The following is a 12,686-nucleotide window of genomic DNA, read 5'->3' as shown; positions in this document are numbered from 1 at the left end:
CTGTTCCCATATTTGCAGTAATGATGCCCTGACGACTTCACATTTTGATACCATGTGTTTATAGATCGCTGAATTGGCAATGGCCAATTAAATGAACGCAACAGTGAAACGCACGCAGATGCGCATTTTCTTTTGACATGGATTGCGCTTAAAGTAATGCAAATAAGATTAATGGAAAGGTGTGGTCTTTCAACAAACCAGCGACCAGTTTAGGTCTATTAGCAACTTAAGTTAAGAGTGAGCTGGCTGATGCAGTCATAAAAAAAGCGCAGTAACATAGGCCCAGGCTGCAGTTGTAAGTTGGCATGACAGTGCTATAATAGTGAATCCTGTAATATTAAAAAAAAACTGCTACCACTGTTTTCCCCAACACTGCCAATCAAAACAACCACTGATCAAGAATCACTTTAATGTTGATAGAGTGGCGCCGGCGACAATAGAGGTTAATCAATCCAGTGCTTTATAGAGATTCTTGAAACCAACAGGCACAGCACAGGCTCATTCACAAAACATAAACGTAGGGGGAAGGTGGTCATACCGGCACAAACTTTGTTTCTTCCTCAATAGCACTATTGTTTTATTTCTTCATTCAGAGCTAATGAGTCAGTTGGCTTTTGCGTAAAGAAATAGGCCATAGCCTACATTTGAACACTTTCAATCTCTCGCCCATGATTACAATGATTTTGATTAAAATACACAATGTATTGCTGTTCTTATCAATGAAGACGTCAAATTTGGTTGGTTATTACATAATGCACCATATTATTACATTTTCGTCCATTTTTTTTCGCAGCACTCTCATTTTGTAATAACAACCGCAATGTGTAATAACGTATTACATAATGCGGCAAAAGTTATTACATATTGCGTTCAAGCAGTTTATTAATGTGGCAGATTGTTACATAATGCGGCAGTTATTACATAATGACGTCAAAATGTATTCCATTTTGTCGAGTTATTATATAATGCGGTGTTATTACATAATGTGTTGTTATGCTAAAAGCCTGAGACAGAATAGATAGTTTAAAAGTTTAATGTAGATAGTGTAATAGATGTTAATAGACAGAAAGTTTAATGGGTGTTGATAGATAGTTTATTGGGTGGATGAGTGAAGCAGTTAAACAGCTGCCAGTTGATACAGGTGCAAATCAATTTAATTAGCCCATTGTGATGTCATAGTGCCAATGCAAAGTCTATGGGGGAAAATAAGCTTGTTTTTTTGTTAATATCTCAAAAAGTATAAAGTTTACAAAAGTACATTGCCCAAGTGTCCTTTTCAAGACCTACGTTACAGAGTTTAAACAAAGTTTCTATGTTAAACAGTTGAAGCTTAATTGGACGCAGACATTTTGGTTAGAAGAATAATAATAACTAGAATTGCGGTTCCGAGGAACTGCAAGAGTGGGTTTGATCAGGGGCATGGAACTCGGCCTCATCCGAGGATTCCAACGGTACCTCATTTATGAAAATCGGACATACGGGTCGAAAGTTACATACACACACCTTCATATACACAGACAGCCCAGCCCATTAGACATTGCCAGATGGCTTAGAACTCTGCCAGGTGCAAGCTTAACCCTTAAGAACGTACCGTCACACTGGTGTGACAGCCGTTAACCATCCGTAAAAGCGTACCGTCACACTTTTGTGTTTGGAATGTTGCTACATAAGTATTCTAATTGCTGCTTAACAATGGGCTACCACTTGTTGGCTAACATGGGCTGACATTGTACATTCTCAAATGACTAATGTAATATTATCGATGATATTGTATAGCGTCTGTAAATACTATGATTTTTTCTGAATGAATGAACTTCGAGATGCCGGTCGCTGTAATGTTTTGCATTGACAGACTTGATGGATGCACTGCTATTGCGCAAATAAAGCTGTGATTATAATGGGACAAGATAAAGATGTATGCGCATTTATTGTGCGAGTTTTAATGTCATGAATGCAAACTATGTTTCTTGAGCCGTGCGTTACTCAAAGCTACATAGCTTGTGAATGAACGATGTTTGTTTCCAGCATTCCGTACATTTCGCGGTCATTTTGATTTCATCTTATCAGTGGCCATGAGATTTGACTAAACACTGAATAACATCATCATTTAATTTTTAAAAATCACTAATTTTGAAGCTAGCAACATTTGTAGCCTCCTGTAAGTAAACGTCTTCCCAATACTTGCCACTTCCGTGGATTTTGTCATGTATAGCCCGACCACACAATCATAATATAAACTAGATCTGCAAAATGTGGACATAACAAAATGGTAGTGGCAAAGTGATTTGCGAGAGACCATCTTTGACTTTGAGAATGTACAATGTCAGCCCATGTTAGCCAACAAGTGGTAGCCCATTGTTAAGCAGCAATTAGAATACTTATGTAGCAACATTCCAAACACAAAAGTGTGATGGTACGCTTTTACGGATAGTTAACGGGTACGTTCTTAAGGGTTAAGGGTTAAGCAATTAGAGCTGTGATGTCATAATCGGAATTAGAATCCTGAACATTCCGCCATTCATTTCAATGGGGCCGAAAAACGGGAATAACGCGAAAACGACAAGGGCCAGCGACACGAAAGTAACTAACAAGCAAGCTACACCGGTTCGGCCCTGATTTTTTGTAATTGGAACCGCGTCGATAGCTCAAACGGTCTAGGAGCAGTAGTTCGTACAAAAAGTGGGTGAAAAGGAAGCTATAATAAGTAAACTTGGCTTGGCTTTGCCATGCTGTGGGCTTGCTGGATCAAACCCACTAACTAGCAAAAGTTGTGATGTAAAATATCATGTATAGTTAAAATTGATAATACAGAGCTGGTTACTGCGGTGATACTAGGACAGACATGCTGGTTGCATAGCTTAATAAAAGTTGATAGTTTAAAAGTAGACTGTTTACAAGTTGAATGTAAATAGTTTAAAAGTTGTTGACAGACTGAAAGTTTAATGCATGTTGATATTCAAATAGTTTAATGGCTGTGTATAGGTAGATATTTTACGATAACTAAAAGTTGGAATGGCTCTAATGTTTGCTAGCAGTTATGCTAATAATTTTAACTATGTTAATAATGCTAACTATGCTAACCATGTTACTTAGCTAACTTAACTAATGTTTTCTAGCAGTTTTGTTAAAAATGTAAACAATGCTAAGCTACTTAGCTAATATTTTCTAGTAGTTTTGTTAAAAATGTTAATCATATTAGCAATGCTAACATGTTAACCATGCTAATGTTTTCTAGCAGTTTTGTTAAAAATGCTAACTATGTTAGCAATGCTAACATGCTAACTATATTAACCATGTTATTTATCTAACTTAGCTAATGTTTTCTAGCAGGTTTGCTAAAAATCCTAACTATGTTAGCAATGTTAACGGCCTAACTATGTTAGCAATGTTAATCATGCTACCTAGCTAACTTAGCTAATGTTTTCTAGCAGTTTTGTTAAAAATGCTAACTATGTTAACTATGCTAACAATGCTAACTAGCTACAGTGGGTAGGAGTCATAGTTGATGACAAGTGTTGACATAGTTGATGAAAGTTAAAAGTTGTTGATGGCTAGTTTAATAGATAGATAGTTTAATGATAGTTTAATAGTGGACTGTTTAAAAGTTGAATGTAGATGGTTTAAAAGTTTATAAAAGTTGTATGTAGATAGTTTAAAAGTTGTTGATAGACAGCTAGTTTAATCGATAGATAGTTTAATGATAGTTTAAAAGTAGACCGTTTAAAAGTTGAATGTAAAAAGTTCAGTAGTTTAATGGGTTAAATTGTTTAACAGTGAATTACTGTAGTGAGGACTTTTATTTTGAAACAGTTTTGGGCAGAGTAAACAGTTGAAGAGATGTGTAGTCTTAAGAGACCCAGATTGTATGCTTAAAGCCTGAGACTGCAGGTGGCCTGAACACCTGGCATAGGATTCTAATTGCTTAATAGCCGTATTGTGATGTCACAATCACAATGTTAAGTCTATGGGGATTTTTAAAAAGTTTTCTTTAATAGTTTAAAACGTATGACGGTTTCAAGGTTGAAAAGACATAGCAGCTTGGTCCATTTGAAGACCTACGTTACCAAGTTTGAATGAAGTTTCTAAGTTAAACTGTAAAAAGAGAAATTGCGTATGGAAAAAGTGGTAAGCGGTGGTAAGTTGCCTAGGAAGTTGCCTAGGAAGAACAGTACAGTGCATTTTCATGCACTGTAACTAGAAAACGCAATTCCAGGGAATTGGTGATGAAAACATGATGAGGTTTAATATAGTTGGAATGACTGAACTAGGTAGATGAGATTTAATATAGTTGGAATGACTGAACAGTTAAATAGGTGGATAATTTAAAAAGTTAAATTGTTTGCTAGGTAGATGAGGTTTAATATAGTTGGAATGACTGAACAGTTAAATAGGTGGATAGTAGAGCCCAACCGATAAAGGTTTTTGAAGGCCGATACCGATACAAATATTTGTTGATTTAAAAATCCGATATTCCGATATATCGGCCGATACATATATATTTTTTCAGAAACGCGCAACAAAACATTAACAGATTTCCCTAACATTAGTTGTAGTTATTTATGAGTATTGACTAAATTAATATGATAATGCATTTCAAAAACAAACTTGTTTATTTTTAAATAATATTGTCACAGAGGAACATCGAAATATATTAAAGTTCTGATAAATAAAATGTATAAAAATAGAAACTTAAGATATGAAACTTTTGAACAAAAACATAACAACAACAACAACCAAATCAAAGTTACCAGTATTAAAAGACTTAGTAAGCTTCATAAATATGTATAACTTTGAACTAAGACTTAATGATGACATTATTATTACTATCATCATCATTTGTATTATCATTAAACAAGATAAAGGTCACTCTTAAATGTTTGAGTGTGCGTGTGTAATAATTAGTCCCTATTGCCTTATAAGCTACCTTTTATAATTACAATGTCAGCTTATCCCTTTACCTGCACTTTAAAATTATTTCCATCAAGCTACATCAAACCATTTTCAATTATCAGTTGCTGCCTGCCTTCTAAAACCTACTATTTAGTGATCTAAATCCAGTAAATCGCAGTAATGCTGCGGCTGAACGACAGTCTGAAACGCACACTTGGTGTCATTGGATTTCACACACGTGTAAAAGAAAAGCTAACTTTTATGCACAAGCTACGTTTTGCACAAGCTACGTTTGATACTTTTTCTCTATGTCTAAATGTTCACTCCTCGCACATCTAACATACATTTTACAATGCAGGGACTGTAACTACAGATATACTAGTTATAAATCATTACTTTATTTAGGCAGAATAAGTTCGTTGTGCTTTCCAAGCTCATTAATGTTAACGTTAGCGGTCTTCCACTGATATTCATGGCATTAGCTAGCTTTGTGGTTAGCTAGTCTATGATGAGCCCTAATTTAGCAATGAATAACGTCATACTGCAAATTGTAAAACATACGCTTTCAAAATAACAGGCTGGGGAGAGATGATACGTCTCACTGCTATAATTGTCACGCTATTAAAGAAATACATCTTCAGTCACATTGTCAAAAGTTAAAAAGACAGACAGTCAACTACACTGTAACAACGTAACGTAATTACTAGCTAATTCCTCTTCACTCTCAGCTTATTTAACAGCAGCAAAACTGGACATTGTTTTCACGAATTTTGTCATGCTTATTTGAGTTAAGAGAACTGATGGGGATGTTCTTTTTATTGTTATTTCAAGCAATGTATGTCTCGTGACCAAATCACCATGAACACACTTCACTGATGATCTCACTCGCGGATAACTGGTTCTCTCTGCCCGACTCTGGCTGGATCAGCAGGTTGCAGGATGTGTGGCTCGTTATACACGAGTGTTGCCAGCAGGGACGGTGTAGAGTGCCCTCTGGTGGACAAACTATACAACGCCAACACTCATGACATGGTTGAAGGGTGTTTCGTCCATTTTTATTTTATTTTTAAAATATTCATTTATCGGCCATTATAAATGTCGATACCGATAGTTTGGAAAATGCCTAATATCGGCCGATAATAACGGCCCGCCGATAAATCGGTCGGGCTCTAGTGGATAGTTTAAAAGGTTAAATTATTTGCTAAGTAGATGAGGATTAATATAGTTGGAATGACTGAACTAGGTAGATGAGGTTTAATATATTTGGTTTGACTGAACAGTTAAATAGGTGGATGGTTTAAAAGGTTAAATTATTTGCTAGGTAGATGAGGTTTAATATAGTTGGAATGACTGAACAGTTAAATAGGTGGATAGTTTAAATGCTTAAATTATGTTGTGGACAGAGGAAACAGTTGAACAGGATGTGTAGTCTTAAGAGAATGAGACTGTATGCTTAAAGCCTGAGAAACTGACAGTTGGTGCAGGTGGCCTGGCCGCCTGGCCTAGGATTCTAATTGCTTAACGGCCCGATTGTGATGTCATCAGCCCAATGTAAAGTCAATGGGGAAACTTTGAGTAGTTTTTAATTAATAGTTTAAAAAGTCTAAAAGTTACAAAGATGAAAAATACAAAGCCCACATGTCCTAAGTAAGACCTACATAACATGGTTTTAATGAAGTTTCTACGTTAAACGGTTGAAGCTGCATTAACTGCGTTATAAGAAGAAGAAGCCTAGGAAGAACAGTACAGGGCATTTTCATGCACTGTAAAAAGAAGACAACGACTTCGGATAACAGAACAGTGCATTTTCATGCACTGTAATGATTTTGTAATTTATTGAAATTAAAGCTTGGTGGCATAAGCCACATCCCACCTGTGAGCTTAACTATTATACTTATTTGATTTATTGTCATTACATTGTAATAGTTGTGTGTAGGTCTAATTGAGCGCCTGTCACTTTGAGAGTGTGAGAGAGTAATTCTATTTTTGAGGAATCTCACAGTTTTGGGCTACTTGTGGAAAATAGTTGTGCTTAGTGCATAAAGATATGAACTTGAAGAATATCTACAGTATCTTGGATCATAGAAGAGATAAGTGTCTTGCAATGATCATCTCCAGGGTTCTAAATGAACACCCGCCAAACCGCCAAATGTGGATTAAAATTAATTTTGGTGGGTGTTAATAAAAACTTACTAGCCAGTTTGGCCGATGATGCATGAGGCATTACATGCATGATACATAAGGCTCTGTTCTCGGTCATATATCCCCCTGGCAGTACTTCCTACATTTCACATGACCACTGTGCCGTAATGCTACGTGATGACGTTTCATACGCCCATTGGCTGCGCGCAGTTTGCAGTGAAACCAGCGTGAGAGACGATGGAAACGAACGGAGTGTCTACATGTACATAACACAAATACAATATTAACACAATTAACACATTGTGATTACCTATTTCCTTTGTGGGGGGCTGATGTCATGTAACGGAGGCCGCAAAACCTAAAGCAGCAAGATTGTTTATTTTATTGTCTATGGAGTTAGCTGAAGATGGAACGTGAGGAGCTTGTAGGTGAAAATTTTCAGTTTTAAAAAGTTGCCTGATCAGTCATCACCACCACCAGACACATCACGCACTGTGCGTAAGGCACCGAGAGACAGAAGGGACCAATATTTAGCCAATAAATAGTAGCTGTACTACAAACTGTTTTTCACTCTTGTTAGAGAAAGTATACAATGTCAACATGCACCAACAGCATGTTACATAAAGATGATAATTTTTGGATCCTCTTTATAAAGATCCAACTTGAACGTAGGTCCTATGCTACTCAATGTAATTGAGAACGCGTCTGATCGCACACGAGAGGGAGAGAAAACGAGTGGCAGGTTCCAGCTGGCTTGTCATTGTTGATGATAATTGTTATGTCCTTTTTATTAAGTTAAGATTAAACTAAATGCGGCAGTGGTTGGGACAGACTTATGGGGGCGAGAAGAGGAATGAAGCAATGAACAATGTTTTAATTGGCTACATGTTATGGTGGCAATGATGATGTTCCTTGGGCGCATATGTATTCTAGAACACACTCGTTGTGGGCACATAATATGCGCCTTTGGCAGTCAACGGGTTAAAGGGATGGTTCAGAGTAATTTCACCCTAGGGTCCTTTGCACCATGACCTTGAGCCAAACACCCCCACCCCCCAGAAGCTTTTTTCCTTTGATCGAACATTGGTCGAGTTAGCGCTATTAGCCAAATTACTTAGTGCAGGCGCTAATGGAACCAACGTTGTATCTCATAAATTACCCAACTAATAATGCCCGGAATGATACCAAACTCCTACAGTAGTACAAATAGGGTCTGTACTCATAAAATGAGGCATTGTACACCAGGAGTTTATTTAAATAACCCTAGGGTGAAATTACTCCGAACCATCCCTTTAAAGAGAGAAAGGTAAGTTAGATTTTAATCGTCAAATCAGTTGCCTAAACCTGCAGACATGCTGTGCCCTAATTAAACTTGTAGGATTTTACCATTTTTTAAATCATGTAACAATTACCTCACTAGTATTTGAATTACTTATCTGTTTAGGGGGTCAAGGAGCCAACAGTGGAGAAGACATTCAGCTCACCACTACCATTACTCATGTGGATGGTCCAACAGAGATCTACAAGATGACTGGCAAAGAGGCACAAGAGTAGCCTGCTTTTGCTTTCTTTTCTGCTTGCCAACACTTTTACGTTACACTTATATAATCTCCTCTTTTTAGTACCTACAGTATATGTTACTTAAAGCGTTTTGAATTTCCGGACAGTTTCTACAAAAGGGCCAAGTTTTGTGTTTGTTTGTTTGTTTGTTTGTTTGTTTGTTTTTAAATGAAATATCACGGTCACAGTAATACATATAATAAATAATAAGTGTATTAGTGAGTGTAACAAACTTGATGGTACCTTTTCCCTGAGGAAGGTTGAGAGAGTTGAAATGAATTAAAATGAGTGACTTTACTAATGCCAGTTGGTACATCTTGAAAATGAGAGAGAAAACATGATAATTAAGGCTATGTATTTCCTCCTGCACTTTGCCATTTTAAGTTGCTGGCTGTAATTGTCTAAGTATAAATTAAATAATTTTGTCTTGAATATTGTTCTCATTTTCATTTTGCCCATGTATTTCTGTCAGAGCAGTGGTTTCTCATGAGTTGCTCATTCTTGTTATGTGTTACCATACAATTACATCTGCCGTTGAGATTATACTTTCTGTTCAGGTTGTTTGTCTGTTAGTTTGGCAGCAGGTTTACACCAAAATTACCAAATTGATTTCCATGAAACTTCATGGAGGGGTGTAACATGTGCCAAGGAAGAATATGTTCAATTTTTGAGCAGATTCAAATAACAGGGGAAAGATCCACTGTGTATGTTTCGCTTTTGTTAGCATTGTGAGATGGGGCATGTGCGGCTGATGTGATGTGTTCTGCACTCTCTGTGTTCCCTTCATTTTCTTTTTCAACATGTCACATCTGATGTAATCCATGTCTTTTCTATGTAGTGACTGTTCATAGTTTTGCAAGGCCAAAGGCCAAATGTATCAATATTTGTGTACAGCCGGTCATAGGACATTGTGTACTGTACGGCGTACGCCCATTGTTTTGTAGGACTGGAACGTCTGTTAAACTATGGAATTAATACTGTTTTCCAGACTCATCCACATTTCCAAATGAAAGTACTGGAAAAAGTCTGTTTGGTCATAGTAATATGTAAAGTTGGTAACGTGTCAATCACAACAGCTTTGAATAAACATAACAAAATGTGGAAAACTTGAAAGGTTCTGAAAACTTTCCGGTTGCACTGTATGAGTTGAGAAACGCCTATTAAGTATGTAAGGTCCTGGTTGAGTCTAAAATAATGTCAGTGTAGATCTAATGAAGTGAATTAAACAAGCTAGTCATTCGTTTTGATTACAGTTGCAAAACCTGATATTGCTGAAAAAAGCAGGCTTCACACTATTAAATGTAAAAGTCAATAGTGTGATTTATTTTCCAATCAGTGATGATGGAAAATAAGCCGTGGAGCTTTGGTGCAACTTTCTAAAGCGCCATACCACATTTGCCCAAGTGCCCATGGGGGACCCAGGTTCGAGTCCAGGCCGGGTCATTTTCTGATCCCACCCCATCTCTCTCTCCCATTCGCTTCTAGTCTCTCTTCACTGTCCTGTCACAATAAAAGCAAAAAGCCCAACATATATATATATATATAAAAAAAACCAAGCCACAAGCCAAACATTAAGCCTACTTACACAATACATGTACGCAAATTCCTGTCTATAAGGATTGATACACAGACCAATTAACCTACTTGCATCAATAATAATTCCTCTATGAATATATTATATATATACCTAGATACCATGCATAGAGATGCACGTTTTTTCATGTATCTTTTCATACGTATTTTATACTTAGAAAACTGCTCCGCACAATTTTATTGTGTGCATCGTCGATACTTCAGGCCCTTCATGGAATCTGGCACTCGTTTTGAACTACAAATGTTTTTTACACTGCAAATATATTTTATGTAATACTTAAATATTATACATGTATTTTTTGTGTCCGGGCTTTAATTAAAACTTGAAAACATGAATTATTTGTTTGAATTCATTGTTTTTGGAGGGAGAGGGTTTGTCTGAATCACTTATTATATAGAGTACGGGTTACAAATAGAGATGTAGCCTTTTTGTACTCGGTGCGAAAGAGAAAACGCATACGCAAAACTAATAGAAATTAGACGGGGTGGCGACTGAGGTCACTAAATAAAGTTGCAACTACTTTGAAGCTTTATTTTGACTTTATACACAGACATTCAAGACTGGCAGCTAGGGTTGGGACTTTTCAGGAATTTTGATGTTCGAATATTGATAACGTTATCAAACAATTAATCGATTATTCACTAAAGCATGATGTCACTTGTCTCCGCTCAGAGCCATCGACATGGTTTGAATTTGCCTTCATCACCCCATGGGCGGATTATGAACTTTCGGGCCCCTGGGCCCAGAAGTATTAAGGGCCCCCCACTAATTGTCGTATATGTGGGAGGGGGGGTTTGGGGGCCCTCCCCCAGAATTTTTTTTATTTGTTTTATGTGATTTCCTGTATTCTGGTGCATTTTGGGGATGGCCAATACTAAATTCAATCAGATTCATAGCCTACATCCTGATTTGTTGATATTGAGGCAATGATTCCATGCAAAGGCTTGGGCTTCAGGGCCCCCTGACCCCGTGCAGTAATCCATCCCTGCATCACCCCCACACAAATTAAGGTCAAAACACGCACACGACAGGACTGATTTATCAAAAATAGATTTATTAAGGAAATACGCCATTTAGTAGTCAACTTCAGTTTATCACAGTGCATTATGGCATCCGACGGATTTTTAACATGTATGCAAACGCATCACTGCCTGATCACTTTAAAAAAAAGTAGGCTACAGCCTAGACTAGACCTTTGAAAAATAAAAAATAATACCATTGGAAAATAATGACATCGTGGCCTACTGGTTAGGGCTTCGGGCTTGTAACCGAAGGGTTGCCGGTTCGATACCCAACCAGTAGGAAAAATGTGGGCGGGGAAAGTGGTTGACCACTAACTCTCCTATGCCCACATCCACGGCTGAAGTGCCCTTGAACAAGGCACCTAATAGTCTAGTTGTATCTCCCATAGGCCCAATTATAGTGAACCCAGAAATGTTGAGTACCCTAAAGTTTTATTGCAGAAATGTCATCTATAGGCCTAGTGGATGGATTTCAACTTGGTTGCTAAAAGTTGCACCTTGGGCAATTTGCATAATTAGCATGAGATCATTAAAGTGTGAATAGGGTAACATTTTTAAAATATAGCTGCAAGCAGCAATGCGGGGGCCAAGCAGTGCGCTATAGCAGGAATGGTGTTGCCATGGCATGAGCAAGCACTCACAGCAAGCTTGATTGCAATTGGATAAAGAATGGCTAAGAAATAAGCTCATTTACTTTGTTATAGTGCCCCTAGAGGTGAAAATTACACCAATGTCCTTATGCGTTCTCACAATCAGCTACCATGTCCCTGGACTTCATACACCAAAGAGTTGCTGAGATGTGAGCTGAATTTGTCTATTACAGCACCCCTAGAGGTCAAATGAGACCACTTTCCTTGCATGTCCTCACAATCAGCTACTTTGTCTCTGTATTAAGTTGGGACTTCATACATCAAAGTGTTGCTGAGATACAAGCTCACTTCCTGTATTGCAGCGCCCCCTGTAGAGGCCAAATAATGCCAATTTCCTAGTGCGTCCCCACAATCAGGTACCAAGTCTCTATACCAAGTTTGGACTTCATACATCAAAGCGTTGCTGAGATACAAGTTCACTTCCTGTATTGCAGCGCCCCCTATAGAGGCCAAATGATGTCAATTTCCTAGTGCGTCATCACAATATGGTAACAGGTCCTTATACCAAGTTTTGACTTTGTACATCAAAGCGTTGCTGAGATACAAGCTCACTTCCTGTATTACAGCGCCCCCTATAGAGGGCAAATGATTCCAATATCCTAGTGCGTCCTCACAATCAGATTCCCTGTAGAAGTCCCTGTACAAAGTTTGGACTTCACACATTAAAGTGTAGCCGAGATGTTAGCCCACTTCCTGTTAGGCGGCATCATAGCCATGTGTGATTGGCTGTCACGGGCAAATAAACTTGAAATAAAAAAAAATGACAAGTATCGTTTGTGCGGCTCGGTCAGAAGATCATCTCCGCCAAGTTCCTTGAAAATCGGATGA

General features: G+C 37.7%; 1 protein-coding gene across 1 annotated transcript in view; it reads left to right on the top strand.

Moving 5' to 3' along the window:
- Positions 1-10,521, top strand: part of wls (Wnt ligand secretion mediator) — a 128,679-nt gene extending 118,158 nt beyond the window's left edge. Inside the window, exon 12 of the mRNA XM_042110077.1 lies at positions 8,477-10,521. Within this exon, the coding sequence (XP_041966011.1) occupies positions 8,477-8,586 (110 nt within the window). The 3' untranslated portion in view covers positions 8,587-10,521. The remainder of the gene's footprint in view (positions 1-8,476) is intronic.
- The last annotated feature ends 2,165 nt before the right edge of the window (positions 10,522-12,686 follow it).

This window comes from Alosa sapidissima, chromosome 1 (assembly GCF_018492685.1).
Source record: "Alosa sapidissima isolate fAloSap1 chromosome 1, fAloSap1.pri, whole genome shotgun sequence".
Taxonomy (NCBI): Eukaryota; Metazoa; Chordata; class Actinopteri; order Clupeiformes; family Clupeidae; genus Alosa; species Alosa sapidissima.
The sequence above is the reverse complement of the archived record's forward strand: the minus strand, read 5'-3'. Positions and strand labels throughout refer to the sequence as shown.